Source organism: Ctenopharyngodon idella, chromosome 10 (assembly GCF_019924925.1).
Source record: "Ctenopharyngodon idella isolate HZGC_01 chromosome 10, HZGC01, whole genome shotgun sequence".
NCBI classification, from domain to species: domain Eukaryota; kingdom Metazoa; phylum Chordata; class Actinopteri; order Cypriniformes; family Xenocyprididae; genus Ctenopharyngodon; species Ctenopharyngodon idella.
In genome coordinates, this window is record NC_067229.1 from 22,404,594 (window position 1) to 22,430,505 (window position 25,912).

A 25,912-nucleotide genomic window follows, 5' to 3' on the forward strand; every position below is an offset into this window, starting at 1 on the left:
GACTAATATGTTATAATGTTTCTTCTTTTCCTGAGGTATTTTTGATTCCAGTCCTCAGCCCTGTGGCGTTGCGTCTGGTTCCTGTCCTCCGATGTGCACTTGCAGTAACAGTATTGTTGATTGTAGAGGAAAAGGTCTTACGGCGATTCCAGCCAACATGCCTGAAAGTATGACGGAGATGTGAGTGATTTATTTACTAAGAATATTTAAGATGTTTCTTAAAGATTGAAATGAAGCCTGTTGGGTTTAAATGATTTTTCTGTAAGGGGCGTATAAAATGTGTAGCATGCATTGACTGAGATGCAATAAAGTTATGAGCCACAAGAGGCTGTACTAGTTTTACCAAGATTAAAGGGCACATGTGAAAGGAAGTGCAGAAAAGTCACTTATTTATGGTAAAATCTATTATGTAATGGACGGAATTAAGTGGTTTATAGTATTTATTAATCAATGCTCGCTAAATAATTACATTTACAACTAATAATATTTATAATAAAAAGGTAACACTTTAGACATTCTACAAACTACAAGTAACTTTGCAACTACATGTCAACTAACTCTCATTAAAGTATTAGTAGACTGTTCTTAATATCTGCTAACACTTTTTGATGCTCCACCAACAGACATTCTACTAAGTAACTTTGCAACTACATGTCAACTTATCCTACTAACTCGAACTTTAACCCTAACCTAACAGTCTACTAACAGTCTAACTAATACTCTTTTGAGAGTTTGTTGACATGTAGTTGCAGAGTTACTTATAGTAGAAAGTCTAAAGTGGACCATCGAAATAAAGTGTAACCTAAAAAAATTCCAGCAAGCTTCCAAAAAGAGTACTTATTACGGCAGTAATATACTAAAGTGTGAATTGAAAGCAATATTTTTGGACACTTAATTGCATAATTGCAATTAAATGAAAATATGTTATAGTTTAAATTAAATGCAATTACCTGAACTTTAGAGTCATTTTTAACTCACTTAAGTATATCTTTATATGTAATCTCTTAATTACTTTGAAATATGGTTAAAGTGTACTGCCGAATGTACTGACAAGCATTTATGGTAAACTAAAATATACTTTAATGGAATTTCTATTGAAACTTGAAAATCATGTATTTAAATACTGTATATATTTGTAATGATGAAGTTTAGTACATAATTTAGTACATTTAAAATGCATTAACTTTAAATGTAATATGAAATAACACACTACATTTAAATGATAATCAGGTACATTAAATGTGCTTTAAGGCAGGTGCACACTGGTCTTCTGAGACAGATTTTGAGAATCCTAAAAGATTCCTATAATCCTAGGCAAAAATCTGTAGTCTTTGATCGCTAATTTGACATGTTCACCAACAGCCGATTAATGACCGTTGCGATCAAATTTTACCTCCAACAAAATTCTGGCAGTGTCAGAAGATTTGGTGCACAGTCCCGCAGTGTGACTTCTCCTACGAAAAACGTCAAATTGTCTTCGTTTTTCAAGAGAAGCCGTGATCAAAATTAACGCAAGAGATTTCTTTGTTAGCCACCATTTCAGTCCCGTGTGTAATGCAGCTCACTGTCACCGAATGTGTGTGGGTTGATGATGTAAAACAAGTTTTCAAGCGTCTGTCCGTTTTTAACGCATCTTGACTGTCGTACAGTCTGACATATAGGACAGCTGAGATCCCCCAGTGTGACATGATCATGTTCGTACAGTCTGACAAACAACAATCGTAAAGGACTATTATAAATCGCACAGTGTGCACCCAGCTTTAGTCAATACGTCAAAATAAGTGTACTTTAACGCAGGGCAAAAGATGTTGAAACTAAATGATTTTAAAATTTAAAGTAAACATTTTACATGATCACAAATTTCACTTTTTAAAAGTGTACTTAAGTGTGTTAAACATAGTTCAGTCAGGACCTCTAAGTCAATACCATAGACAAACTTTTTAGTCAACTTTTATTGGCATATTTTACTGAAGTTACATTTGGCGGTATGGCTCTGTTTTAAATTCTCTGTCCTTTTTTTATGAGCTCCATGAAAAGCTAAGACAGGGAACAGCTGCAGCTTCTGGGGACAATCTCCTGGTGCAAATCCTCTCATTGAGAACAGAGCATGCATCAATGACAACAGAATGACATTGATTAAGTTAAACACAAGTTTAAGGAGGAGCTGGAGGAGGAGGTGGGTTGCAAAGCAGCGTGCAGTGGAAGCAGCCAAGCAGGCAGACTGAAGCTGTGTTTAAGTAATGCGCCCTGTTTGAGAGTTGCCAGTTGAGTGCATAAGAATCAGATCAGCTGATATGGGTGGGGATGGAATTTGCCAATCAGCTGATAGCGGAGCTTGACTACGAGGCCTGCCTGAACTAACGCAGAATGTACAGTTACACTTAAGGTGTTTTATTTCATTAATATTATATTATCTGCAACAGTTTTTTAAAAAATATACTTTTAAAATTTGAAGTACACTACAAGTGCACATTCAGTACAGTTAAGCACACTTCTTTTTCACAAGGGTAGGCTACAAGTTTTGGGGAAAGTTACTTTTAAAAGTAATGTGATACAATATTGCTTTACTCCCTAAAAAAGTAATTGATTGTATTACTTATGTTACGGAGAAGAGAGAGAATTCAGTACTTTAAAAAATGTTTAAGAAAACTTACTAAACTGAAAAGTAATGTGCATTATTAAAAAAAAAAAAAAAAGAACTAAAATATTAATGTGTACATTTATAAAGTAACAGTAACTTTACTAAAAAAGTAATCTGATTAAGTAATGCACGTTACTTAATGCATTACCGCTCAACATTGTAAGCTATATCAGATTTTGGAGCCAGAACAATTTGTTTTATAAAATGAGATTTTAATTCAAATATGTTATTATATATAATATTGTAAACTCATACATACATTTCCATTATGCAATATGTCAATATGTCTTGACTCTTTAGCTTCACATCTGGTGGGATTTAACCTTTCTTGACCAACATGGGTGCGATCGACCATTTGCTATGTGTCTTTGACATTGACCAGTGCTTAATGTAGTGCCCTTCATAGCACAGTATCCGTGTTCATAAGGGATCCATGGAGAGAGACATTAGTAGTAACACTGCTAAACTGTAAAGCTAACCATCTATCCTTGGCATCCACTTGACCCGTTCTCTGCTTTTCTCTCTTTTAGACGATTAGAGCAGAATGGTGTAAAGTCTGTTCCTCCAGGAGCATTTGCCTCCTACAAGAGACTGCGAAGAATGTGAGTGATCAGCGATAAAAACTACAGTATGAACTTTGACACAAACAAGCTTACAGTTCACAGATATTTACAAGAATCACTATACGTGCAGTTTTTTCCACAACATGTAATTGAATAATGGAATAAATTCCTTCAGGATTTTGTCATGAAACAGAGGTTTGTTCCCTTTCGTGGGAACTATCGACGCTACGTCGAATGACGTGATGGGAACCCTCTGCGTGATTGCGTCGTGAAGCACCTCTGTATCTAACCAATGATGAGACGAGACGTCAGAGGCGGGTGACGTCACGGACCAGGAAACTATAAAGCATACCCAGAACAAAGAACGCTAGCTTCTGTTGTCTTCAGCAAGCGCTCTCTGTATCTTGTGTGTCTTATTTAGTGTTGTCTGTCCCGTTTTTTGCTCACAGTGATCTCTTCGTCTGAGGACAAGACTTTCAAAGCACTTACAAGACACGATATACATATATATATATATATATAAAATGGCGGAAAAAGTGAACAAACAGCAGTTCATTAAGTGTGTGCCTCCCTGCACGCGATTCATCTCGGGTGGGGACACACACGAGATGTGTGTTGTTTGCCTGGGAGTTGAGCATGCACAGGCAGCTCTCGAGGGGGCTGTCTGTGTACACTGCGAGCGGCTCACTCTCAGAGTGTTAAGATCACGCCGGGCACTCTTTGAGGAGGGTTGCCGCGGCGAGTGTTCCCCGCGGATCAGGTCCCGCTGCTGCCGAGGCACAGCGGAGGCTGCATTCGTGGGGATCACAAATGGATTTGGCAGAGGGGGGAGAGATGGGCTCTGCCTTATCGCTCCCCTTACCTGCCAGACCCAGTGTCTCTCCTTTGGCGGTGGGAGCATGCGCTGCGGTTTCTTCCCCCCGGAGGGAGACACCGACGCTCAACATATCTTCCTCCGAGGAGGTTGACGTGGTGAGCGTCGAGGCTGGAGATGAAGACCCGCCATCCTCGTCTCCAGCTTATGAGGAGCTGCTGGAGGTAGTAACCAGGGCAGTCGATAAGCGAAACAAAACCAAAAAGTAAGCTTGATGAGCGCTTTCTCCCCGCACGGTCACTACCCCAGCATCGGGGTCTGCCGTTCTTTCCCGACCTCCACACCGAGGTGTCGAGGTCGTGGAACAGACCAGTCCAATATCGTGTGTTCAGCCCTCAAACATCTACATATAGTAATATCGTGGGGCTGAAACACCACGGCTATGGGGCGATGCCTCGGGTCGAAGAGACGCTTGCGAGCTATCTCTCGCCCGAGTCTGCATTGTCCCTCAAGACCCCGACATTGCCCGCTAAGCCTTTAAAGACAACATCGGGCTTGGTGGGCAAGGCTTATTCGGCAGCAGGTCAGGCTGCAGCTTGCCTTCACACAATGTCCATTCTGCAAGCTTACCAGGCTGACCTGCTGGGGGAGATAGATGAAAGCGGGGAAGCGACATTTGAGTCTATACAGGAGCTTAGAAGGGCGACAGATCTAGCTCTCCGGGCCACCAAGGAGACTGCCAAATCAATCGGCCGCTCTATGGCAGCCTTGGTGGCCACGGAAAGGCACCTGTGGCTCAATTTGTCGGATATGAAGGAGAGAGATAAGAACATCCTCATGGATGCGCTGCTGTCTCCTGCGGGCCTATTTGGCGACGCAGTGTCATCTGTCGTCGATAGGTTCCAGGAGACACGTAAACAATCAGCGGCCTTCCAGAGATTCCTTCCCCGCCGTGTTCATCCCCCTGGGGCTGCTGAGCGGGAGCAGCCTCAGCCGATAGCCGGCTCCTCGGCGCATAGAGCGCAACAGAAGGCCAGTGTGGCCACCCGTGCTCCCCCGCAGAGAGCTTGGGGACTGGGGCGGTCAGCACAGCCCTCCCGGAGGGGTTCAGGTATTAAAAAATCTGGTACCTGTTCCCCTTCGGCGCCCTCAGGGGGCCGTTCTGCCAACCCTGCCACCCAGTGTGCGTCAGGGCGCAGCGGTCTCCACCGATCCTCCGAGGAGGGTCGGTCATCACTTGATTCGTTTGTCTGCCGGTGCGCCGCATCAGACCGACGAGCCAAGTGCTCAGAAAACATCAGAGGCCAGTCTCGAGAGACTGGTTCCCTTAGTAGAATTTATGGAAGAATGGAAACGTCTCCCGAACATTTCGAAATGGGTGCTGCTCATTGTAGAACAGGGTTACAAAATACAGTTTGGCTCTCGGCCGCCTGGGTTCAACGGGGTTCTTCCCACAGTGGTGACCCCAGAGGAGTCTCTGATTATGGAACAAGAGGTTATGACACTCTTGCAAAAAGGAGCTATAGAAAGGGTTCCTCCTCCCAGCAAGCTGTCAGGGTTTTACAGCCACTACTTCATTGTTCCAAAGAAGGATGGAGGGTTACGTCCGATCATAGATTTACGTGTGCTAAATCGATCTGTACGAAAGTTAAAGTTCAAAATGCTTACACTCAAACAGATTATCCCACAGATCAGGTCCGAGGACTGGTTTGTGGCGATAGACCTGAAAGACGCATACTTTCATGTATCCATCCATCCATCCTCATCACAGGAAGTTCCTCAGGTTTGCTTTCGGGGGCGAAGCTTACCAATACAAGGTTCTTCCCTTCGGCCTGTCTTTATCACCCTGCACGTTCACGAAGTGCGTGGATGCAGCTCTGGCTCCGCTGAGACTCCAGGGCATCCGCGTGCTGAACTATATCGACGACTGGTTGATATTAGCTCAAACAGAACAATTGGCAGTTCAACATCGAGATGTTGTTCTGTCGCACATGAAGAAGCTTGGGCTGAGGCTCAATGCCAAGAAAAGTGTGCTGGTTCCGAGTCAAATTACCAACTACTTAGGGGTAGTGTGGGACTCTACCACGATGCAGGCATATCTATCCCCTGCTCGTGTGAGTTCCATTCTCTGGGCCGTGAAAGGGGTGAAGTTAGGCCAGTCACTCACTGTAAAACAGTTTCAGAGACTGTTGGGTCTTATGGCAGCTGCGTCCAACGTGGTAACTTTTGGCCTTCTGCACATGAGACCCTTACAGTGGTGGCTCAGGACCAAGGGGTTTTCTCCGAGGGGAAATCCTTTTCGCATGATCAAAGTCACGCGGTGATGCCTTCGTGCTCTGGTCATGTGGAAAAAGCCTTGGTTCCTGTTCCAAGGACCTGTGCTGGGGACTTCTCGTCGTCACGTAATGCTTACGACGGATGCTTCCCTCACGGGCTGGGGGGCGATCATGAGTGGTCGCTCGGCTCAGGGTTTATGGGAGGACCATCAGCTCTCCTGGCACATAAATCGGCTGGAGATGATGGCGGTATTTCTTGCATTGAAACACTTCCTCCCAGACCTGAGGGACTATCACGTGTTGGTCCGCACGGACAACACGACGGTGGTCTCATATATCAACCATCAGGGGGGTCTGCGGTCTCGCCGACTTTGCAACTTGGCCCGTCAGATCCTCCTGTGGGCCCAGGGAAAGCTCCTCTCATTGAAAGCAGCTTATATTCCAGGGCATCAAAATGTGGGAGCGGACGCCCTGTCGAGGCAGGCGCCGAGGCCCGGGGAGTGGAGACTCCACACCGAGGTGGTGGAGCTCATCTGGAAAAGATTCGGTCAAGCGGAAGTGGACCTATTTGCTTCGGGAGAATCAACCCAGTGTCCACTGTGGTATTCCCTAACGTACCCAGCACCTCTTGGGCTGGACGCTATGCTACAGACGTGGCCGAGGCTACGTCTGTATGCATTTCTGGAAAAAGTACGCCAGGAAGGGGTCAGCCTAATACTGGTGGCTCCGTACTGGCCGACCAGGATATGGTTTGCGGAACTAATGTCCCTGTTAGACGGCTTTCCATTGGAGCTTCCTCTCAGGCAGGATCTCCTGTCTCAGGCGGGCGGCACAATACTCCATCCCCGCCCAGAACTATGGAAACTATGGGCCTGGCCTCTGAGGGGGCAAGGCTCATAGATTCTGGTCTCCCAACCGAGGTTGTGGAGACCACCCTTCACTCCAGAGCTCCCTCCACAAGGAAGCTATATGCATACAAATGGAAGTTGTTTTCTTCTTGGTGTAGCCAACGAAATACGGACCCTGTCCAGTCATCTGTTAGCCTTGTGCTTCAGTTCCTCCAAGAAAAGTTCTCGGAAGGATTATCTCCTTCAACATTGAAGGTTTATGTAGCAGCTATCTCGGCTTATCATGCTCCTGTAGGGGGTTTCTCGGTGGGTCGAGACCCTCTCGTCATACGCTTCCTTCGTGGCACACTGAGGCTGAGGCCTGCAGTGCGCACAAGAACTCCAGCCTGGGACTTGGCTATAGTATTAGAGGGGTTAGCTGAGGCTCCCTTCGAACCACTAGAAGAGGTGTCAGGGAAATTCCTCACTCTGAAAACGATATTTCTTCTGGCAATCTCGTCTCTTAAAAGAATAGGAGATTTACAAGCACTGTTGGTTGCTCCTTCCTGTCTGGAATTCGTGCCTGGTATGGTTAAGGCTTTCCTGCACACTAGACCTGGCTACGTGCCAAAGGTCCCCACCAACGTCCCGGTTAGATACAGAGGTGCTTCACGACGCAATCACGCAGAGGGTTCCCATCACGTCATTCGACGTAGCGTCTCGTTCCCTTACTCAGGGAACAAGGGTTACACCAGTAACCCGAGACGTTTTCCCCCATTAATATGGCCATTACATTTCATATATTTCCTAATTCTGTCTTTTACTCCACAGTGATTTGAGTAATAACCAAATATCTGAAATAGCCCCAGATGCATTTCAAGGCCTGCGCTCACTCAACTCACTGTAAGTGTTCATTTATAATGCATTCACTTTTTATTGTGTCTGTTTTATGTATTTACATGCCTGACAATAGAGGGAAGAAAATGCTGTTATAAAAAAAAAAAAAAAAAAAAAAACACTTACACATCATACATCATATCATGAAAAAACCTATATATATACAAATATGTAAAAATATATAAGCTAATATTTTATGATTTAATGTCCATTTATTTTAACTTGAGATATTTTGAATTTAAATATAATTTACACTTCCACTTACTCGTCTAGTGATGTCCATTTCTATCTTAAATAATAGAAAAGATTGTTTTTAGTCAGCTTACTTCATTTTTAATAAAAAATAGGTTTTTGATAAATTTCAGTCTGGTTTTAGATCGGGTCATAGCACAGAATCAGCTCTTTTTAGGGTAGCTAATGACCTTTTATTAAAACTGACTCTGGTAGCAGTGTTGCCTTAGTTCTGAATTTGCGCTGAATTTGATACGATTGTCCATACTGTCCTTATTGAATGTCTGAGGCAGTATGTGTGCATCCAAGGAACTGCTCTAAGTTGGTTTGTCTCATATCTTCAAAATAGAACCTTTTCTGTTAAAAATGGGAAACTTCTCATCATCAATAACTTCTATTACCTGTGGGTTCCCTCAAGGTTCCATTTTTTTTTTTTTTTTTAAATATAGTATTTAGTTTTTATGCTGATGGCACCCACATGTATTTGCTTCTAAAGTCTGGAGATGAAATATCCGTTAAATCACTTTAAAATGAGAAAAAGACAGAAATTATAATTTTTGTGCAAATAATATAGCAATGAGTCTAGGTCCTATCATCTAATTTGCATACTTATGTTAAGAATTTGGGTTTTATTTGTGACACAGAGTTAAAGTTTGACAGACAAATCACTTCAGTTGTGAATAATAGTTTCTTTCAACTGCGAAATATCACTAAACTTAAATTTTTTATCTTTCAGTGATCTGGAAAAAGTAATTCATGCTTTTATTTCTTCATGTCTTGATTACTGCAATGCTTTGTACCTGGGTGTAAGTCAGTCTTCACCGTCACATCTTCAGAGTGTACAAAATGTGGCAGCAAGGTTGCTGACAAACACGAGAAAGAGTGATCTTATATATTACCTATTCTGGCTTCTTTACACTGGCTACCAGTTCATTTTAGGATAAAGTATAAAGTACTTTTATATACTTTTAAAGCCCTGCATGGACTGGAAAATATGGACCAAAATATATTTCTGAGCTTATAAATTTTCATTGCTCACAGAGATCTCTTAGATCACAAAACCAGCTCCTTGGAATTCCTCGATCACGTTTAAAAGGCGAAGGGTATTGCGCTTTCTCAGTTGCTGCTCCAAAGTTGTGGAATGGTTTACCAATGTCTGTTAGGTCCTTTACCTCTGTAAACATGTTTAAAATCCGTCTTAAGACGTATTTGTTTGATAAGGCTTTTGATACTTTGTAGGGACCATTTATTTTATCCTTTTGAAATTGTACTGCAATTGTACTTGGTACACTCTGTGGGTTTTAAGGTGCTTTATAAATAAATTTTAATATGATATAATATAATATAATATAATATAATATAATTAATAGTTTTAGCAGTCCAGGTGTTTCACCGTATTTAAACCCTATTTGTTTATATGTAATTTCAAACAAGCTGTATGTCAGGAAGCAGAGCTAGAAATGGGCCTTGCAAAAAATGAACTCAAGAAAATTGGTGCTTTTAACAGATAAAAGAATCAGAAAATAGAGGTATATGAAATGACCAAGTCAAAGTTCTGATCGTAAACCCATAAAAATGCTGCAGAGGCTCATAAAATAAGTTCTGCAAAAAATGTTGATATGAACATTACTGGTAATGTTTCATTACATAACACTGACCTACAAGAACAGATTTACACTAAAGTAGCAACAGCGTTTGGAGCAAATATTTATTTTTTTCCACAGCATAAAATTTCATTTTTTTGAACCATTATTTTTTTAAGGAGAGGTAAGCCTTTATAAACCGGAAGCAACACCAATAGGAATAAATAATTAATTCAAATTACAATTAACAAATATTTTTCCAAGTAATATAGTTCATTATCCTGACTGTATGCTATGCTACACTTAGGATTAATAGGATTAAATTTATAATCATAAAAGCTTATTTTCATTATTATTTGCTAAATTAATTGTCTCGGCTCTGCTTACATTATTGTTTTGAGAATTACATATCCATTTATTCAAATCTATAAAAAAAACATCATTTAAGGGGTATACATTATACAGCTCTTATGTATATAATCATTTAATCTGCATATGACTGCTGTGTACATTTCCAATATGTTCATGCATGCGAGTTTATTAGTTCTGCTGAATTATGCATTATGTTGCACGAAGAGCCCTTTGTAAACGTGTTATGGGAACATCTCACCAGGGGTCTGATGTAGAGAGTGTGCGGTTTGTGTAAATATTTGAATGTTTGTCTAGCCTCCAGCATATATGCCTTATACAATTCGACTGAGTGAGGATGCATGTGATTCAGCTCAGTGGGAGACAGATTGGAGACAATCTTAACTTTAACTTAAAATAACTTGGCTAAAATGAGTGATAAAATCTCAGAGGCTTATGTTTAGTCATTTAGATTCAGTTAGTCTGATTCGTTTCTGCAGATCAGCTCTTCTGAACAGTTCATTTCAGTGAATGGTTCAAAAAATGATTCAGCAGTTCATTCAATAAAAAAATTTGTATCAGTCGTGGGGTTGAGGGATGAGGCCAGGACTCAATATTGCAGAATTTATGGCTTTATTTAATAAAAAACAAAACAAAAACAAACAAAACTACCCTGAGGGGGAAAACAGGACCGGCAAGCAGGACTTGACTGGACCAACAACAGCACAGGATCAGGCAGGGCAACACACAAGAGGGAACATTTGATTGACAGTGGTGGTCCTAGAGGCAAAGTTGTTTAGAATGAAGAGTTCTACCATATGGTATGAATTTTGTGGGCATGTGCGAAAAATTGCATGATATACAATCCTTTACGCATGAAAAAAATGCTAAGGCAGGCCCTTCTGTGGCTGATTTCTCTAGAATTTCTTACAGGTCTCTAGGGTCGTGACTCAAACAGGCCCATTGGCCTTCGTTAACCTTGTCTGACAGTTGCTCAAGCTTCATTGGCCAGCGGTTTTTCAAGATACATAAACATCCTCATAGACAATCGCGACACCTTGGACAAAGACACCGCATGTCAGTTTTCAAGTCAATCGGACTGACCTTTGCGTAACTATAGCCGTTTTCATTTTTTTTTTTTTATTACAGTGCCACCAAGTGGCCAGTCACCACGTCCTTTTTTACAAACCACAGACTGAGCCCATACAGAAGACTACCGAGTTTAGTGAAATGATCTCATTCTGTTCAAGAGGGATAACCGTTTTACTAAAAGTGGCCACGCCCAGTTTAAACATTTTGGCATCCCTTCACAGACATGAATGGAAATTTCGAAAATCAGACTCCAGAGAATCAGTTTGCACTGGTTTGGTTCCAATCAAGCAAAAAACTTAGGACTGGTTTGCAAAAGTAGGTTTTTAAAAAAAATCCAAAATACACGAAAATTTCGCAGGCATTGAATTCAAAACACACATTCTGTCTGCATATGTGCTTGAACCCCTAATAAATAGGAGAGCAAACAAGGCAGGTAATGAGGGAGGACAGGTGGGGCAAATGAACCAATAATCAGATAACAAAAAGGGCGGGGTTAAGACAATCGACAGGAGAGCACATGGCACATAGAAACAAACGCTAAACAAAACAAAAACACAAGCACATGGCCAGCGAGAACAACCACAAGCTATGTGCTCAAACAAAACTAGACACGAATATTCACCTAATGAGAACACTCATAAGCTGTGTGTTCAAACAAGACATAACACGAAAACATGCGGCCAATGAAAACACGAGCCGTGTGTGACACAACACAAGACAACAAGAAAGCACGCGACTAATGCAAACAAGAACAGCGTGCTACACAGGGCACAACACAAGCAGACAGAAGAGCGTGCCTGTGTTTGCCGGAACCTTTTTAAAAAACTCTGTTTGAACGATTCATTCACAAGTCAGTTTTTTGTTTAAGAAATCGGTAAGTTGTTAATCCAACTCATTACGAGTCTGACCTGTCCAAAAGATTTGGTTCTATGAGTCATTGTTTTGTTAACTTAAGAAACCATTTGGATCAATTCAGTTTAATTCGCGAATGAATTGTTCAGACTGGTTTAGTGAACCCGTTCAAGTGATTTGTTAAAAAGGTTTGATCCATTAGAATGATTCTTTCATGAATCAACCATTACTTATATTGGAGGAGGAAGTCATATCTAGAATTGTCATATCTTATAAGGGAATTTGTTGAACTCGCTCTAAGGGATTCTTTCACAAATCAGTTCCTGGTTCAAGAAATTACTTTAGAGTTGTTACCTGTCCAAAAGAATTGGTTCTGGGAGTCATTGATTTTTTGACTTGAGAACGTCTCGGTTACAAAGGTAACCCTCGTTCCCTGAAGGAGGGAACGGAGACGTACGTTGGACAGACAGATGAATAGGAATCTCGCTAGAGAGGCCAATCTACTTCGAGTGTAACTACAACGAGCCAATGCACATTGGCATGCAATCATATGCATCAGCTGCTTGCCTCGCAGCGCGGGTATATAATGAGCAGCAGGTGCGTTGCATCTTCAGGTTTTCGCTGAGGAGCCGAACCGGATAGGCGGCAGCATCAGCGGGGTACAGCGACTGTGGCGACGGGACGTACGTCTCCGTTCCCTCCTTCAGGGAACGAGGGTTACCTTTGTAACCGAGACGTTCCCATTCAGTCGGTCACGTTCGACGTACGTCGGACAAACCGACGAATAGGAATCCCTACCAAAGCGCCACAGGAGCTGCCCCCTTCCAGCGCTCTGTTGTAAGCCACCTGAACCCCCTTGCCTAAGGACAACCGCCTCGCCCCCCTAGGGAACCTGATGACCAGGTCGTGCTGCCCAACAGACTTGCCATCTATGTGGTCGTGATATGCGGAGATAGCAGCAGTATGGACTTTGAGGGTGGAGGGGACAGCCTACGCTCCAACCCCTGCTGCAAGAAGGAAAGCACGACACCGATCGAGCATCTTCGGGGGTCCTCTCGACGAGAAGAACACCACTCGACGAACAGGTTCCACTTCAAGACGTAAGCCCGTCTCGTAGACGGTGCACGTGCCGAAGTGATGGTGTTAAGAACCTCGGGGGGTAAGTCACCTAGAACCTCCGGGTGCCAGAGAGTTCCCCGTCTCTGAGAAAGAAGGTCCTTCCTAAGAGGAATGGGCCAGGGAGGGGCTGTCGCGAGGAGTGAGAGTTCTGGGAACCAGGTCCGGTTGGGCCAATAGGGCGCAACTAGCAGGACCTGCTCCTCGTCCTCCCTGACTTTGCACAGGGTCTGTGCAAGTAGGCTCACTGGGGGAAACGCATATTTGCGAAGGCCCCGGGGCCAGCTGTGTGCCAGTGCATCTGTTCCGAGTGTTCCCTCGGACAGGGAGTAAAACAACTGGCAATGGGAGGTTTCTGGTGAGGCAAACAGGTCTACCTGAGCCTCTCCGAACTCTCTCCAAATCAGCTGGACCACCTGGGGGTGGAGTCGCCACTCTCCTGGCAGCGCAGCTCGTGATAGCTCGTCGGCCACACGGTTGAGCACACCGGGAACATGAATGGGACGAAGCGACCTCAGATGCTTCTGACTCCAGAGGAGGAGATGGCGGGCGAGTTGCGACATGCGACGGGAGCGTAGACCACCTTGACGGTTGATGTACGCAACGGTCGCAGTGTTGTCCGTACGGACCAGTACATGCTTGCCCCGTAGCGGCCCTTTGAGGCGGCTCAGAGCAAGGCGTACCGCTAGCAACTCGAGGCAGTTGATGTGCCAATGCAGATGGGGGCCCGTCCACACCCCTGACACTGCATGCCCGTTGTACGTGGCACCCCAGCCTGTGGCAGAGGCATCTGTGAATACCACAGCATGCCGGGACACCTGCTCTAGGGGCACTCCAGCCCGAAGAAACAAGGGGTTCGAACACGGGCTGAAGGCTTGGCGGCACTCCTGAGTGATTGCCACCCGGAACGTGCCGCGTTGCCACGCCCATCTCGGGACCCGGCCGTGGAGCCAGTGTTGAAGCGGTCTCATATGAAGCAGACCGAGTGGAGATACTGCCGCTGCAGCTGCCATATGCCCCAGGAGCCTCTGAAAAAATTTCAGTGGAACCGCTGTCCTGCCGTTGAACGTATTCAGGCAGTTCAACACCGACTGAGCACGTTCCTCTGTGAGGCGTGCTATCTGTTCGACCGAATCCAACTCCATACCGAGAAAAGAGATCCTCTGCACCGGGGTGAGTTTGCTCTTTTCCCAGTTGATCTGAAGACCCAACTGGCTGAGGTGTCTGAGCACCAGATCCCTGTGTTCGCACAACTGATCCCGGGGCTGTGCCAGAATGAGCCAGTCGTCGAGATAGTTGAGGATGCGAACACCCTGTTCTCTCATGGGAACAAGGGCTCCCTCCACGACCTTCGTGAAGACGCGGGGAGACAGGGCCAGCCCGAAGGGTAGGACTCTGTACTGATATGCTCGACCTTCGAACGCAAAATGCAGGAATGGCCTGTGTCGCGGAAGAATCGAGACATGAAAGTACGCATCCTTCAGGTTGATCGCTGCAAACCAATCCTGGGGACGGATGCACTCGAAAATGCGTTTCTGCGTGAGAATTTTGAACGGTAGCTTGTGAAGGCTCCGATTCAAAACTCGCAGATCCAGGATCGGTCGTAACCCATCGCTTTTCTTGGGTACAATGAAGTAGGGACTGTAGAACCCTGACCTCATATCGGCTGGAGGGACCGGCTCTATCGCATCCTTCGCCAGTAGGACAGCGATCTCCGCACGCAAGACATGGGCATCTACATCTTTCACTGTAGTGAAGAGGACGCCCCTGAACTTGGGGGGACACCGGGCGAACTGAATCGCATAGCCGAGCCTGATGGTCCGAATGAGCCAGCGAGACGGACTGGGGAGCGCTAACCAGGCACTCAGAGATCGTACAAGCGGGACCAAAGAGACCGCAGGCGTACCCGCAGTGAGGCAGCGAAGTGGAACACAGGGACGTGGCCCGGGGGGCTCTCTTTGCAAGGCAGCCCGAAGCGGCGTCACAGTGTGGTGTGCAACACTTACCTGGTTCCACGGATGGACAGAGGGAGCAGTCAAGGCTTTGGTTGCCCGCTGGCGACAGAAGAGGGGGATGAGAGTGGTGAGGTTCTTGCCCTCCCACTGCTCTCCGAGCCCTCTTCGGACCCGGAGATGAAGGAAACTGCTCTTTTATTGACAATTTGGGTACCGCTGGCTGTTGGGCCAGCGGCGGAACAAAAACAAAAGGAAACAAAGGATTCTCCACCCGGCCCTCCTCCGGGGGAAGGAGTGGTGCGGTCACCATCTCCCGAAGAGCAGTCCCCTCCATCTCCGGGTCGCCCGTCCTAGGGCCTCTTGGTCTTGGCCTTGCCGCCCTTCTTCTTGGGGGCGGGCTGGACGGGCTGGGCACCCTGACCGCGACCGGCTCCATGGCGCTGCTTGGATTAAAGGCTGCTGCTGGGGCGCGGGAGCGGGGGCGGCCGCGGGAGGGTGCCCTCGGCGACGAGCAGCCTGAGGAGCTGCTGGCGGTGGAGGTGCAGCAGCTGACCGCCTCGGCAGGATATGACTGATAGCCTCAGACTGCTTCTGTACAGCCGAGAACTGCTGGGCAAAGTTCTCGACCGTGTCGCCGAAGAGGCCGGTCTGGGACACGGGGGAATTAAGGAACCTGACTTTGTCGGTATCCCTCATGTCCGCAAGACACAGCCAGAGATGGCGCTCCTGGACCACTAACGTGGACATCGCATGACCCACTGACCGCGCCGTGACCTTCGTCGCACGAAGCGCGAGGTCCGTCGCGGCACGAAGTTCCTGAAGAACTTGTGGATCATGACCACCCTCGTGCAGGTCCTTCAGTGCCTTGGCCTGATGGACCTGCAGCAACGCCATAGCGTGCAAGGCAGAGGCGGCTTCCCCACAGGCCTGATAAGCCTTGCCGGTAAGATCCGACGAGTACTTACAGGCCTGGAAAGGGAGAGACGGCTCCCCCCGCCAGGTGGAGTTAGGGCACAGTTGCATAGCAACGGCCCGTTCCACAGGGGGTATGCGCGTATAACCCTTAGCCGCCCCGCCTTCAAGGGTGGTGAGGGAGGAGGACCCACCGACACGGTTTCGGGCAGTAAAAGGTGCCGTCCATGTGCCAGTGAGCTCTTCATGCACCTCCGGGAAGAAAGGAACTGGGGTGGAGGGCTGAGAACCAACCCTGACCACCCCGAGAAACCAATCATCCAGCCTCGAGGGTTCGGGACACGGTGGAGGATTCCACACGAGCCCAACCCTGTTGGCGGCCCGGGCAAGCATAGCCATCATTTCTGGGTCTAAATCAGGCACAGTTGTCACTCCCGAAGGAGGCAGCTGCGCCGAATCATCATCCCCCGAAGTGTCAGGCTCACGCTCTGATGCAGCGAACGACATCCTATCATCATTGGTTCCCCGAAGGAAGCGCGCTCACCGTGATCCTCAGATCACCAGCACCGCTGCCCGAAGCAACCCTCTGAGGAGGATTGGAATTAGGCAACGGCACCGGGACTCCGCCCCTTTGCAGGAACTGGAGTCTAGATCGCAACTCCGAGATGGTCATCTTCCCACAATGGGTACATGACTCATCCACAAACGCCGCCTCAGCGTGGCTTAAGCCCAGGCATGCGATACAGCGTTGGTGACCATCCCGCGGTGACAGGTAACGACTGCATCCAGAAACACACAATTAGAACGACATCTTTAAAAAGACGCGAATCTACTTGTGTAAGCTCTTTTAAGGACTAACTCTTCAAGTGCCGAAGCACGCAAGGGAATGGCCGCTGCAACACAGACAGGGAAGAGTGCAGCCTGTCATGTGCACTCTCTCCTTGAAGCCGCTCTCTTACCAGCTGTCAAAACAGCTTTTTAGCGCCCTAAGTGCACCGTTTTACCAGCCGTGAGAACGGCTTTCTCAGGAGATGTTGCTCCTCGGCAAACAAAACAAACAAAAAGAAAGGAGAGACCGACCCCGCTGCGGTGCTGTCCGCCTGCACCAAAAAGAGAAGCCGAAGAAAGGCTCGTCTTTGTCACACACTCCGTAGAAAACCATACGGTTCGCCTCCGAAGCGAAAAGCTGAAGATGCAACGCACCTGCTGCTCATTATATACCCGCGCTGCGAGGCGAGCAGCTGATGCATATGATTGCATGCCAATGTGCATTGGCTCGTTGTAGTTACACTCGAAGTAGATTGGCCTCTCTAGCGAGATTCCTATTCGTCGGTCTGTCCGACGTACATCGAACGTGACCGACTGAATGGGAACAGCTTAGACCAATTCAGTCTAATTTGCAAATTAATCGCTCTGACTGGTTTTGTGAACTGGTTCAACTGATTTATTAAAAAGATTTAATTTATTAGTATTATTCATTCATGAATCAGTTATTACTTAAATTGGAAGAAGTCATATCTAAAATTAAACAGATTGTTAACATTTCATTCATTCATTCAGCAATGTCCAATTCATGACAGAATCGTTCTGTTGAGTTGTATCTATAGTGAATCAGTTGAACTGCTTCACAAGAAATGGTCTAAACGATTCATTCACAAATCGGTTCTTGTTCAAGGACTCGGTGAGTTGTTAATCCAACTCATTACAAGTCAGACCTGTTCAAAAGATTTGGTTCAGGAAGTCATTGGTTGTGTTCTCCTTAAAGCGGCACTGCGCAGACCAATAAGTGTATGACATCAAAGTACCATGAGAGTGATTAGAGAGCAAACGGCTCTGTATGCTTTCGAACTGCTGATGCGGTACTTTGATGTCATACACCGATTGGTCTGTGCAGCGCCGCTTCAGTTCAAACACACTTATTGTATTGATGATTTGAGAACCGCTTGGACCGATTCAGTCTAATTTGCGAATGGATTGCTCTGACTGGTTTTGTGAACCGTTTCAACTGATTCATTAAAAAGATTTGATACATTAGAATGATTCAGTCATGGATCTGAAGTGACTTATATTAAAAGAAGTCATATCTAGAGACCAGAATATCACTGAGACTTGGAGGTGGGCTCTTTTGCCTGCTGCAAATTTCACACAGACAGGTAAATCATGATATGTAAAAATCTTGTTTAACCTAATAGGGCTTTGTGCAGACCTTTTGTGCTTGTGGCAGTATTTAAATTTATGTATAACCTTGCATCTGAATGGTCAATTTTTATGAAATCCACATGTTTACCTAGCCTTGCAGACTTGGTACAAATGAAACAGTTTATCAGCACCATTGTATCTCATGTTCGTGTTTTATTTCACAGGGTTCTTTATGGAAATAAGATTACAGATCTGCCTCGGGGAGTTTTTGATGGATTGAGTGCATTAGAGTTACTGTAAGTACCGAAAAGCGTGATGTAGATCACCTCTGATGCTTATGTCAATGCAAAATTACCACCCACATGAAAAATGTCACAACGCCGTTGCTTAATGGTCCGTGAATAAGGTAGCACACTGAAACAGCTTCATCCAGACAGTCATTGTAATGTTTGAGATGTCTTTCTTTCTTTCTTTCTTTCAGACTATTAAATGCCAATAAAATCCACTGTGTTCGTGTCAACGTCTTCCAGGACCTTGAGAACTTATCTCTATTGTCCCTGTATGACAATAAGATCCAGATTCTAGCCAAAGGCACATTTACTCCTCTGAAATCCATTCAGACTCTGTAAGAGACTTAATATAATGAACATTAAAATAGACACATACAGTATAATCAAGAGGTTTTATTGTTCGCTTTATTTTAGTCACTTAGCTCAGAACCCGTTCGTCTGTGACTGTGGATTGAAGTGGCTGGCTGACTTTTTGCGATCCAATCCGATTGAGACCAGCGGTGCACGATGCTCCAGTCCTCGACGACTCGCCAACAAACGCATCAGTCAGATCAAGAGCAAGAAGTTCCGCTGTTCGGGTACAATACACAAACACAACATTTATAAATAATTATGTAAATTTACATTTATTTATAACTAATAATTGCGAACATTTACAGTATTTATTCGTTTTAAATTGCACACATAACCTTTAATTGGGAAGCAATTTCGGGTAATTGTGCAGTACTTGTGTCTCCCAGCAACACACAAGTAGGTATAGCTGCAGCCTGGGATCTTCAAAAGGGGTGGAGCAAACTCCAAAAAGGGGTGGGACACACAGTAGTGGTGTTTTTGTTCCTATATGAATCAATTGAGGGAATTTTTCAATCACTAACTCATATAGACAGTCAGTTGTTTCATTTCTGAATGAGTCAGTGTTGTTGAACAAATTGGTTGAGTGAATGACTTAATGATTTGCTCATAAAGATTGTCACTTGTTTAGTTCTTGCATGAATCAGTGTTTTTGAACAAGTCATTGAATGTATGATTTACTGAGTCAATCATATAAACAGTCACGGGTTTCATTCCTATTTAAAGTCAATAGGCTTGTTCGATTTGAATCACCGCTGCACAGACCGATCGGTGTATGACATCAAAGTACCACGAGAGCAGACGGCTCCATATGCTTTTAAAATCGAACTTGCGGTACTTTGACGTCATACATCGGTCTGCTTCAAGTCAAACAAGCCTAATGAAGTCACTGAATCACTCATTCAACTGATTTGAACTGATTTCAACTGATGACTGATTCATTCAGGAACAAAATTAGTGACTGTCTATAAGAGTTTGTCATTAAATTATTCATTCAACTGATTTGTTTATAATACATATTAATTCAGTAACGAAACAAGTGAACAAGCTTGTTCGAAATGCATCCACCCTCCGCAGACCGTTCGCCGTATTACATCAAAGTACAGCAAGAGCGATTCAAAAGCATAAGGATTGTATGCCCTCCAATCGCACTCGTGGTACTTTGATGTCATACGGCGATCGGTCTGCTCGGCACCAATGCATCTCAAACAAGCCTAACATCTTTATTAGCGAATCATTAAATCATTTGCATTTGTTCAACAATGCTTGATTCATTCAAGCACTAAACTGTGATTGGCTATGACCGAGTCAATGAATCATTCATTCGACTGATTCATTCAAAAACATTCATTCAGGAACAAAACAAGTGACAGTCTACATGAGCAAATCACTGAATCATTTACCCAACTAAATTTGTTCAAAAACACTGATTCATTTAGACAGTCACTCTTTTCATTCCTGAATGAATCAGTATTGTTGAACAAATCGATTGAGTGATTGATTCAATGATTTGCTCATAAAGACAGTCACTTTTTCCTGAATGAATGTTTTTGAATTAATCAGTTGAATGAATAATTTATTGACTTTCAGTCACCTGCTGCCACCTACTGGCATAAAGATGTAACCTGCAGAAAGAGTGACTGAACATCACTGGCTTCATGTTTATCTATGCTTTCATAGCAGCTGTATTTTCTGTTTTCTTGCATGTGTTGCCATAACAGCCAAGGAACAATACCACATCCCAGGTAAGTTATTTCTGTCTGTTAAGTATCTCCTTTAGGCAAAAAAAAAAAAAAAAGTTTTTGTATATGACTAGAAGTAGTAAATGTAACGCAAACTGAATAATGGCTATTTATACTCTCCTGTTATTAATGGTGGTTCTCTGAAAGCATCTTTATATTTGACTCAGGTGCAGAGGATACACGTTTGAATAAGGACTGCAACAGCAAGCCTGTATGTCCACCCAAATGTCGCTGTGAAGCTACTGTAGTGGACTGCTCAAATTTACGCTTAACCAAGTTCCCAGAGCACCTTCCGCTTTCTACAACTGAACTGTAAGAGAATACACACATATTCAAATTGAACAAAAAAACCCCCAAAAATTACAATTACAATATGGCTCTGTTCCAGCATCTAGTGAGATGCCTACGTAGGGAGTATTTTTGAAGATATCCACAATATGCACTTGATATGAAGACTGTTTAAGGTAGACATAATTGTGCTGCCTTCCTTGTGATAACTCCTTTTGGCCATTTCTCCTGTGTGGAAATGTTGATCCCAGAATGCACTTCGACAAGCTCAGTGAAAAAATCCATCAAAGTTTGCAGATGAAGCAACAGAAATGTTGATTTTAAACATAATTCTTAAAGTACCAAAAATTATTGATAAAAAATAATGCAGTCTAATTAAAAATTCAGTGTTTAACCCAAAATGTATGTTCTGTGTATTTTTGTGCTGCTTGTAGCATTATAGTATCACATTGTTAGCTTAGAAACATGCTACTGTAACTCTACATTTATTTCATTGTCTTTCTTTCAGACGTCTCAATAACAATGACCTCTCTATCCTGGAGGCAACAGGACTCTTTCAGCCGCTCACACATCTCAAGAAAATGTGAGATTGACATTTGTGTACTACATAATACGATGAAACAATGCCAAAATACACTGTATTACTTAGTGATAAACTGAACTGGACAAGAAACCAGTTTTCTCTGCATTTCTCTCACAGAAACCTTAGCAACAATAAAATCACTGAGATTGAGGATGGAGCTTTTGACGGTGCATCCTCTGTGGTTGAACTTCACCTGACCGCCAACCACCTGGTGTCCATACGAGGAGGAATGTTCCGGGGAATGGACGGATTACGCATGCTGCAAGTGTCCTTTTCATTATCATTTCTGCCACAGCATTTCTAGCACTCCGAGAAGCATACTAGATAACTGGTTGTGGTTTTACATAAATAAAATAGTTTGAAGTTAGTTTCAAGTCTGACAATGGATACAATTAGAGATTACATTTTTGAATTAATTGAACGATTGATTGATTGATTGATTGATTGATTGATTGATTGGTTGGTTGACTAATTTATTGGTTGAGGGGTTGGTTGGTTAATTGTTGGACTGGTTGGTTGGTTGGATGACCGATTGATAGTAGATTAATAGATTGGTTGGTTGACTGATTTGTTTGGTAGAGTGACTGATTGATTTTTGGATTAATAAATTGGTTGGTTGACCAATCGATTGGTATGAATAATTGATTGGTTGGTTGATTAATAGATTGTAGAGTTGCAGGATTAATCATTAAAAGATTGTGATCTTGATCTTGAAACACCCACACAATCTCATTCCTAAATGACAACGATTCAGCCATATCTATTAAACCTTCGACAAAATCATACCGGAACATTCAAATCTGCGTTGGCATTGCCGCTGAGCCAGAGACAGCAGTTGTCATGTACAAGTATAAGTACAGCCTCACAAACAGTCTTTACAACCACACAGTATCATTATTTCCATCTTACAAATATTCAAATCATCACAGAAGAACTGGGATAAAAGTATATAGTTTGGATATAAACACTGATGTATACAGTAGTGATCAAAATAGAGCAAATCACCTTTTAAAAGTAACTTGGTGCTTAAAAAAATGATTACATCGTTAAACCACTAGGTGGAGAGAAGTGACTGTAAATATTGTATTTGTCATTGAATCATTTATTCAAGAGATTTTTTTCAGAAATGCTGATTAATTCAGTAATGAAACAAGTAAAGTATTTCTGAGTCATTGAATCATTCATTCAAACCATTTTTTTAAAATAATGATTGGTTAACTGACTGACTGACTGACTGACTGGTAGGATGACTTATTAATTGGTTTGTTGGTTGGTTGATTGATTTGTTGGTTGGTTGATTGATTGATTGATTGATTGATTGATTGATCGTTGGTTGACCGATTGATTGGTAGGAATGCACTTTAGCTGGAAAACAATGGTATACAATGCAACATTAATGATAAGTTTGTAGTTTTTAACACATTTTATTGATACTATCAAGACTATTGAAATTTTTGCAATTTCAACAAAACCTCATCTATGCTAACCAGCTAGTCTAGATAACATGATCTTGATGACAAATCAGCAGAATCAGCAACAACAAAGAATGAGTCTTTATAGTTGAGCACTGGTATTAATTATCTCATCTATATAGGATGTTAATATGTTTGTATTTAAGCTGTCCATTTCTTTAAAAGTATTATTTACAAAAAAAATCACTGCACAATTGTACAAATGCATAATTTCTCAAGAACAATCTAAGCAAACACAGCCGTTCTGGATTTATTTTCATTGTTCCTCACGGTCACCCTGAGGCTACACTCTAAATCCTTTTTTTCTGTCATTGTTAGGATGCTCAGAAATAATCACATCCGTTGCATCCACAACAGCAGCTTCTCAGGCCTGCAGAACGTACGTCTGCTCTCGCTCTACGACAACCAGCTTACCACGATCATGCCTGGAGCCTTCGACACGCTGCCAAACCTCTCCACCCTGTAAAAGATGCTTGTTCTTGCTGCTTTTTATGAATGTATCTGAGCTGAAAATATCCTTTATGTTAATCTCCATGATCATTTTCAGAAACCTGCTGGCAAACCCTTTTAATTGTGACTGTCGTCTGTCCTGGTTGGGAGAGTGGCTACGATCTCGACAGATTGTGACGGGAAACCCTCGCTGTCAGAACCCAGCCTTCCTTAGAGAGATCCCACTGCAGGATGTGGCAAAGCCAGACTTCCTCTGTGAGAAGGGTAAATGGACTGTTTAGGTTTTTTTAGATTTGAGTATATCATTGTCTCTGTACTTTCTCTTCATCATTTGGCAGGTCGAATGCACTCTTTTAATTTAAAGTATTTAATTTAATATTGGCTAACTACTCATCAACAGTCATGCCATAATTTCTATGACTGTATTTCTAAATATATCTGTTCCACATACTTTCAGCGATCATTGAAGATGACATGAGCTGTGTCCCTAAGCCAGAGTGTCCAGAGGAGTGCACTTGTCTGGAGACGGTGGTGCGCTGCAGCAACAAACACTTGTTCGGTTTACCTCGTGGCATCCCACACAATGTCACTGAACTGTGAGTCATGTTCGGGTGGGCACAAGGGTTTATGCAGATGCTTCGGGATTCCTGTCTGGCTGTATTTGGATGTCTCATAAACTCTTTGTCTCCATAGATACCTGGATGGGAATCTATTTGTTGCAGTTCCCAAAGAGCTCTCGGCATTCAAACACCTGCAACTGGTGTGAGTGTTAAGCTTCAGCTGTGACCTCTGTTCACTCCAGCACTCCCATATTAGTCTGTTTATCATGTTCATATTCAAGATTAGTTTTATTGTCTTGTGCAGTTAGTAATATTTAATAATATAATATTATATAATATATATATATATATATATATATATATATATATATATATACAGGACCTAAAACTTTTTGCCACAGCTGCCAAAGGCCGGTAATTTAAGAAAATTTACCGGACAAAACTATTTTTTACCAGCCATGAAACAAAAACAGCCAGTTATGACACCAATATTTTAGATACTAGTGAAAATTCACAATCCTTTATTCCAATTTCGATACCACAGCTAAAACTACTAGCTTAAAGGGTTAGTTCACCCAAAAATACTCACCCTCATGTCGTTCTACACCTGTAGACCTTCGTTCATCTTCGGAACACAAATTAAGATATTTTTGATGAAATCCGATGGCTCAGTGAGGCCTCCAAGTTAATTTACAATTTCAGTGCCCATAAAGGTACTAAAAACATATTTAAAACAGTTCATGTGACTACAGTTGTTCTACTTTAATATTATAAAGCGACGAGAATACTTTTTGTGCGCAAAAAAAACAAAATAACGACTTTTCAACAATATCTCTTCAACAAAAGATTTGAAGCAGTGTTTTGAAATTGGCCATCACTAGATATTGTTGAAAAGTCATTATTTTGGGGGGTTTTTTGGCGCACAAAAAGTATTCTTGTCGCTTTGTAATATTAATGTAGAACCACTGTAGTCACATGAACTGTTTAATATGTTAAATATGTTTTTTGTACATTTCTGGGCATTGACAGTGTAAATTAACTTGCTGGCAATAGAGGCCTCACTGAGCCATCGGATTTCATCAAAAATATCTTAATTTGTGTTCCGAAGATGAACGAAGGTCTTACGGGTGTAGAACGACATGAGGGTGAGTAATAAATGACATAATTTTCATTTTTGGGTGAACTAACCCTTTAACTATTATTATTTTAATAGCCTACATTTTTAAAGACAGTCAGTAATAAAATAAGAACAAATAACCAAATTACAAGCAATAGCACAAATAAATACAATACAACAAAGATATAAATGAAATAAACAGTGCTTTTCAGGCAGATCTAACAGTAGTTTTCAGGTACAGAAATTCAATGAAGTAGTCTCATCAAATAAATAATACTGCATAGTTGTCATATCCTTTTTAAAGTTCAGTAGCAATAAGTGCATTTTTTTTCCTTTTTTGTTTGGTTAACATTAAAAATGCAGACAGCACAGCAGCAGGATTATTAGGATGCTGTCACTTTAAGAGCGAATGCACAATTCGAAGACATAACCAACTATGTTTATTAGGATACTTTAAGAGAGATGGGCATTTTTTGACATAATTTTGTGTGAATTTGTCCATTCAAGGAAGGCATTAAAGGGAGCTCAACTTAGTATCTGTGCACTATATATATATATATATATATATATATATGTATATATAATTTTATAATTTTGCATTATTATATAATATTATATTGTAATTATTTTGTATATTGTATATTGTTTCACTTGATAAGAATACAAGAAAAGATTTCAAATAAATAATAAAACAATATCATTAATAATAATAATAATAATAATAACATTTTAAAGAAATAAAACAGGAAATTATTATTATTATATAATGTTTCACTTAATGACAGTACATATAAAATATTTTTGTGTTTGATT

At 42.7% G+C, this 25,912-nt stretch overlaps 1 protein-coding gene across 1 annotated transcript in view; it reads left to right on the forward strand.

Moving 5' to 3' along the window:
• Positions 1 to 25,912, forward strand: part of slit1b (slit homolog 1b (Drosophila)) — a 67,431-nt gene that overhangs the window by 20,013 nt on the left and 21,506 nt on the right. The window contains exons 10-23 of the mRNA XM_051909353.1: positions 36 to 180; positions 3,172 to 3,243; positions 7,953 to 8,024; positions 18,471 to 18,542; positions 18,728 to 18,871; positions 18,951 to 19,114; positions 20,609 to 20,632; positions 20,797 to 20,941; positions 21,426 to 21,500; positions 21,618 to 21,761; positions 23,291 to 23,434; positions 23,520 to 23,686; positions 23,880 to 24,018; positions 24,116 to 24,184. Coding sequence (XP_051765313.1) covers positions 36 to 180; positions 3,172 to 3,243; positions 7,953 to 8,024; positions 18,471 to 18,542; positions 18,728 to 18,871; positions 18,951 to 19,114; positions 20,609 to 20,632; positions 20,797 to 20,941; positions 21,426 to 21,500; positions 21,618 to 21,761; positions 23,291 to 23,434; positions 23,520 to 23,686; positions 23,880 to 24,018; positions 24,116 to 24,184 — 1,576 coding nt within the window. The remainder of the gene's footprint in view (positions 1 to 35; positions 181 to 3,171; positions 3,244 to 7,952; positions 8,025 to 18,470; positions 18,543 to 18,727; positions 18,872 to 18,950; positions 19,115 to 20,608; positions 20,633 to 20,796; positions 20,942 to 21,425; positions 21,501 to 21,617; positions 21,762 to 23,290; positions 23,435 to 23,519; positions 23,687 to 23,879; positions 24,019 to 24,115; positions 24,185 to 25,912) is intronic.